This window comes from Megalobrama amblycephala, linkage group LG17 (assembly GCF_018812025.1).
Source record: "Megalobrama amblycephala isolate DHTTF-2021 linkage group LG17, ASM1881202v1, whole genome shotgun sequence".
Taxonomy (NCBI): domain Eukaryota; kingdom Metazoa; phylum Chordata; class Actinopteri; order Cypriniformes; family Xenocyprididae; genus Megalobrama; species Megalobrama amblycephala.
The window spans coordinates 48,022,221-48,028,757 of record NC_063060.1 but is presented as its reverse complement, the minus strand read 5'-3'; the positions used below and the strand labels follow the sequence as shown (position 1 = coordinate 48,028,757).

The window sequence follows — 6,537 nt, the reverse complement described above, 5'->3', positions numbered from 1 at the left end:
TAATCTAGAGTGATAAATTCACTTATTTTTGGGAGTGAGGACGGATCCAGACTTGGATTGTAACTAGTATCCTCAAATGATCCTGTCTTGGTTTGTTCGTTTATATAATTAAGTTTCCATGTTTTTGCTGGTTTATTAGTGACTGTATGACATTAATTCATGATTCATTTAACTCACACATGAACTGAACATGGATTTGAGTCATTTTCTCTTTCTGTCTTCAGTCTGATTGAATGCAGTATTACAGAGAAACAGTGTGTCATCCTGACTTCAGCTCTGAAATCAAACCCGTCACACCTGAGAGAGCTGAACCTGAGCTGGAATAAACTAGGAGACTCTGGAGTGAAGCACATATGTGACGTACTGAAGGATTCACACTGTAAACTGGAGATATTGAGGTCAGTAACATTCTTCACATACAAGAATCAAAATGCTTAAAATCACTTTAACAGTTTAAACTAAAACACTTTATACTCAATATCTCACAATGAGTCTGAGTTCACATTATATTTGTACAAAATTCTTCACATTAATGATTTGTTTGTAAGATAATCTCTCTTCCTCTGTTTGTGTCTTTCTAGTCTACAGCGCTGTGGCATTACAGATGTTTCTTCTTTAACTCAGTCTTTGACTAACTCAAAAGCACTGCAGTTTTTAAAACATCTTGATCTGAGACACAATACGATAGGAGACTCAAAGCAGCGGCTCAGTGACGTGTTACGAGACTCAAACTGTGACCTGAGGTGAGGAAACATCACTGTGATATTAAAGAGATCTTCATTTACTCTGATATGTGAACAAACCTTTCAAATATTCATGAAAGGAAATTATCATTAAGCTTTATTGCAGCAAAGAACAAAATGTGAAGTTATTAAAATGTTCAACACAAAGGAGGAAAGAGCACAAAAGCACACTGTCACAGCTTTATTCAACAACACCTGCTTTATTAACTGTGTCAGTAGTGAATCATTTCAGTCTGAAAATAGACTTGTTCAGATTGTAGGAAAACGCTGCACTCCTGCTAAAATCAGTGCGTTCAGCTTCAGCTCACAGCCGTCCAGCCTCACATGAGAAATGTCTCTGTCTCTAGTGTGTTTTTACTTTGACAAGCAACACTTCACACTACTTTACACTCACTTTACTTTCAGTTATTTACTAAGAGCCCTACAAACATGTTTAAACTAGAGGACAAACGGCTTTAACTAAAGGATTGTGTTTTAATTCAGAATATCATTTGTATTTGCTCCCTATGGTTTATTCCATACGCCGTACACTCATTAGTTTCTTCTTTACAGTCACTCAATAGGAGTCACACCAACACAAACACACAAACTTATCAACGTGATTCAAGGTGTAAATGTATTATATTTAAAACACAAATATCTCTGCAAGATCATGTAAAGTCAGTAATTAATCAGATTACATGAATATAATGTAACTTTTTACTCAAAAAACAGTAATTGAAATAGTAGCTAATTTGCACTTTATTCCACCTTACAGAGTTTAATCACCAAACACGTCTGACGGATGCTCTATATCATAGTGTGAAATCATCATGAGAGGAGCAGAAATCATCAGGTGATCCACAGAAGAGTCTCACTACTGTGTCTATGAGGAGAAATAAATGTGATTAATGTGTAAATGTGTTTCATACAGATGGAAGAGACTCAGACTTCACAATGAAATAAAGCAGCATGTGTATCAGAAACATGTGATATTGAATGATTAATGCTGCTTTAGTATTTAGTCAAATGATGGTTTAGTTTTATTTAAAGGTGAACAGGAGGAAGAAGCTCAGATGAGTCTGTCAGCAGAAATCTTCAGGCTCTTCAGTATCAGGCCTACAAATATAATAATGTTTGGATTGAACTCATCCATAATCATTAAAATATTATTAATCATAAACATGATTGTCAAGTATAGCACATAAATCAAAATATATAAAGTCTACATGTTACTTCAAACATTTACATGATCTCTTACATTTTATACACAGAATATATTTGTTTATTTTTGTTATTCTGTTTTATTTTATATTAAGTTATCTGTGAGTGTCTGTTAATGCACAGATATACAGTATATTGTTTAACTTTTCAAACAAAAACAATTGTTCTTAACCTCTTTAACACACAAATGCTGTTTACTGGTAAAAATGTACAATATACAATATATACAATATGTTAACTTGTCTGTTGTATTATTGAAGCTACATGAGCAGATGCAGAGAGATTCTCCTTCTTAAATAAATGTGAAGTTGTAGATGTTAAACATAAAATCATATGAGTGATCTTTGCAATTGCTGGAGAAGAAATCGTGCTGGGCTGCGTTTCTCTAAACATTGTGAGCTCAGTTGATCGTAGAGATTGTTGGTGGCATTATCATTAATCACCCTCGTGTCATTCCAAACATGTAAGAAATGTTTCAGTGTCTGATTTGTTTCCAACATTCTTCAAAATATCTTCTTTTTAGATATCCTATCTTCGACAGGATTGTTATTTTAGGGTGAACTATCCCTTTAAATGGGACCTACTAATGTTTACAAGATGTAAATAAGTCTCTGGTGTCCCCAGAATGTGTCTTTAAGCTCAAAATACCTCACAGATCATTTATTAAACCACGTTGTTAATACCCATTTTTGAGTGCTAATGTAGTGATTTTACTTTCACCCATCCAAGGACACTATGTAATGTAGGGATTGATACTCACGTCACCGCTGACATTGTGATTTTTGGATCACATGTCACTTAAGGTGTGGTTATGAGTACATCACATGACCATCTTCCACCTTCTCCTAGTTCAGGGCACCAGTCAAGGTCTTTTACTTTGGCAGTACGAGAACAATCCCAACAGGAGCTGTTCAATCATTTAGAGTTAATGTAAAGTGGAGGGAGTTGGTCAGCTGATTTATCTGAAAGATTGGTGAGATTGCTAACTTGTTGAGCCTCTTCTGTATTATCAGCACAAGGAACACAAAAGTGTAATAAAATATTAACAAAAAGATTAAAAAAAAAAACTTTTATCTTATGGAAAGATAAACTGTTGTTTCTCTGAAAATAATAATGTGAAGAACCTTATTATGCATCAAACAAATAAACTAAAGATTATTTGATATTAACCAGCATCAGCTATATTACCTCTAATGTAAATTAGAAAATCATATACTGATAATATACAACAATGAGGTTTGGTAAAGTGATATGTACATCTGATGATGGTGACGTCTTCCTCTGGTTGTGCTGGAGATAATGCCGTGGGGAGAGGAGCCAGAATCTGTTTCAACAGCTTTAAACATGAAGCTCTGTGGGACGCTGATCTCCTGGACCACCAAAGGGTCCTTAAATCTGGAACATGCAGATGAAGGAACAATGAAGTGAAGGTTTGAGGCTGTCAAACCTTCAGTGTTTGTCTCTCTGCATAAAGCACACAGAAGTGTTTAAAGTGTCTTTAAAGTTTATCAATGCATTTCTCACTTTACAAACAACCACCAGAATACCTTTGACAATATTCTAAACAAATAGAGACCAAACAAGATGGGAAAAGACTGAACTGTCATGCATTCGTTCATTTGTACATTAATGTTAACAACATCAACATTGTGTGACTGTGTGTATATAGTGTGTGTTAGCGTTATCTGTAGATTTCAGTTTCTGTACAGTCTGATCTCTAATTGTCAAACCTTTTGAATTTCATCTGAAGAAATTGTTCTTTTAACTTAAAAAACAATTTAATGTTCCTTACGCCAGTATATACTTTAAACTTTCTTAAAAAAGAAAGTAATTTCATGCAAGATCTCTTAAAGCAGTTTCATCTTTTCTCAATAGTGTGTGTATCTGCTGGTGAAATTAAAGATCTGATGGAGTGTTGTGGGGAAAAAAGGTTTATTACCACAGAACTGAGATACATTGTTGGAACAATACTGAACACAAGTACATCTGTCCTCTGTGCTCATTAGATGAGTAGCTCTGTACAATATTTTGCTCTCATTTATGGACATTTCAATTCATAACATACAATACTACACCATAGTGTTCTTGAAAATAATATTAATGTACTCTATTCAGCCATAAATGAACTTGCAAAGATCCTTATTTCATATTTTCATCAACACTTCAGCTGTTGACTGGTTAGGCTTCCATTATATGATCTCTTCATATTCTCACTGCAGGTCTTTTCCATTCATCTTTTTTTTCCTGCATCATAAATGAGTTGCGTCTCAGAGAAGCTGATGAAACACAATAAACGCTGTCATGTTCTCTTGCATTCAGATGCTCATGTGAGACACTTCTGGAGGGAATTAAACCAAATCATTCTGATGACAGACTTTGGCTCAGGCATTTCAGAACCACCAAATCAACATTTGAGATGCTGAGATGCGATTGGTCCGCTGGTTAGTCCAGTTATCCAATCACAGCCTCTGTTGAGGCAAAGGTATGTGAGCTTCTGTTACGCATCGAGGGATTTATTCGGTAAATGCGTTTCCATCGTAGCTTCCATCATAGTCTTCTTATCAGATAACACAATTATCCGCCTCAGTTGAGTTCATATGTTTTTATGCACATTTTTTGAATTTATGTGCATCTTGGCATTTCCATACAACACTTTTTATTGCAATATTCCAAAGTTTGCATATAAATATGTGGATGGAAACGAATGCCACTGCACACAGTTAACATGTTTAATGTAGCTGTGCACAAAGATGTAGAAGCAAATGATCTTGCACAATGACACTTCAGTTCATCTGAATTTCACACTATTGACTCTTGCTCTCTACGACAACTTTTGGCGACATTTCCTTCGATGAGACAGCAGAGCGCTGGATGTGACGAAACTCCTTCCACATGGCGGGCAGCGGTGCGGCTTCTCTCCGGTGTGAACTCTCTCGTGTATTTTCAGGTTCCCTGACTGACTGAAGCTCTTGTCACAATGTGAGCACTTGTAGGGTTTCTCTCCCGTATGGACCTTCTGATGCTCTTTCAGATATTTGGCTCTAGAGAAGCTGTTCCCGCACACCGAGCACATGTGAGCTTTCTCGCCGCTGTGTATTTTCTGGTGCTCTTTCAGGTAGCCCAGCTGCGAGAACACCTTTCCACAGAAAGAGCACAAGAAAAGCTTCTGGTGAATTTTCTGGTGGATCTTCAGGTGCTTCGCTGAGATGAAGCTTTTACCGCACTGGCCGCAGCTGAACGGTCTCTCTCCCGAGTGCGAGTGCTGGTGGTTTTTGAGGATGGTGGCCTGCGTGAAGCTCTTCCCACACTCGTGACACGTGAACGGACGCTCTCCGGAGTGAATGCGCATGTGGTTCTTAAAGTGTCCTTTGCGTATGAAGCTCTTGGCGCACAGCAGGCAGGTGAAAGGCTTCTCTCCGGTGTGGATCCGGATGTGATTCTCCAGGCTCTCTTTGCGTGTGAAGCTCTTCCCGCAGTGAGGACAGATGAACGGCTTCTCTCCGGTGTGTGTTTGCAGGTGTCTCTTCAGATCGGCGTTTTTGAAGAAGCTGCTGCCGCACTGCAGACAGGTGAAATCGCGCTCTCCGGTGTGAATTTTGATGTGGCTTTTGAGATTCACTTTGAGTGTGAAACACTTCCCACACTGAGGGCAGATGAATGGTGCTTTTTTGGTTCCTGTTCTTTTCTGGGAGAAATCGCTTTCGGACTGTGACGGCTTTTCTCCTGTTATGACCTCCTGAGGTCTCTGATACTGATGATCCTCCTCCACTACATTCAGTTCTTCACACTCCACTTTCACTTCCATCATGTCTAGAATCAATTCAGACAAATAAGAAACAAAAGTGACTCACAGTTTCATGGCAGAAAGTAAGGAGTAAGCATCAGGGCTCCAGATGAACACATGAACTGATCCTGGCACCAGTGAAAATTACAATAGTCATATTATTATTGTACTGCACCAATGCAATATGTTTACTAGAGATCATCCACAGATCGGTATCGGACGATAATCATATTCTATGAATCAATCAGTAGTGACTAAATTTGGCTGCTCTCAATTTAAAAAGTCGCCGTTGACGAGCATAAATCACTGATCTTTTATTTTGGCATATTTGTGTTAGCAGGGAATCTCTGACTTGCGTCTCCTCGTCTCAAGTGTGTGTTCAGACGTGTATCATGTCACGTGACTCTGTGAGGATCATCTCAACATCTTTGCACCATGATATGTAATTTCTGAGCTCATTTAAATCATGATTAGAGATGCACCGGTCAGAACTGGACGGTTTTTATTTTTATTTTTGCCAATCTCTGTTCTGGACTTGAGCACAAACTGCATTGCAATTATTTCCCAAAATGTCATTTGTGTAAAAATATTAGTAAATCTGTAAACAGGAATTTTACATCGACGACATCAGAAATTTCGATCTTTTCCTGTATAAAGTAGTGTTTATAACTGTTTTGTGTTCAGCGGTAATCAAAGAAACCACTTCTGCTCCATTAGCGCCACCTACTGTCAGAGAGTGAATCTGCATTTTCATTCAGTCCATCTGCTGTTTTTGTTTTCTGCAGCATAATTCCACACATCTAAAGT

The 6,537-nt window shown here is 37.7% G+C and overlaps 1 protein-coding gene and 1 long non-coding RNA gene across 2 annotated transcripts; one reads left to right on the top strand and one right to left on the bottom strand.

The window, feature by feature from the left end:
- Positions 1-337: 337 nt before the first annotated feature.
- On the top strand, positions 338-2,632 carry LOC125250834. The gene is made up of 3 exons (XR_007180872.1): positions 338-398; positions 582-743; positions 1,501-2,632. It is a non-coding gene; the product is annotated as an uncharacterized LOC125250834 (long non-coding RNA).
- A 2,135-nt stretch (positions 2,633-4,767) lies between these two features.
- Positions 4,768-5,754, bottom strand: LOC125251977 (gastrula zinc finger protein XlCGF7.1-like). Its single transcript, XM_048165031.1, has one exon. The coding sequence runs from the start codon at positions 5,752-5,754 to the stop codon at positions 4,768-4,770; it is 987 nt and encodes a 328-aa protein (XP_048020988.1).
- Positions 5,755-6,537: the final 783 nt, after the last annotated feature.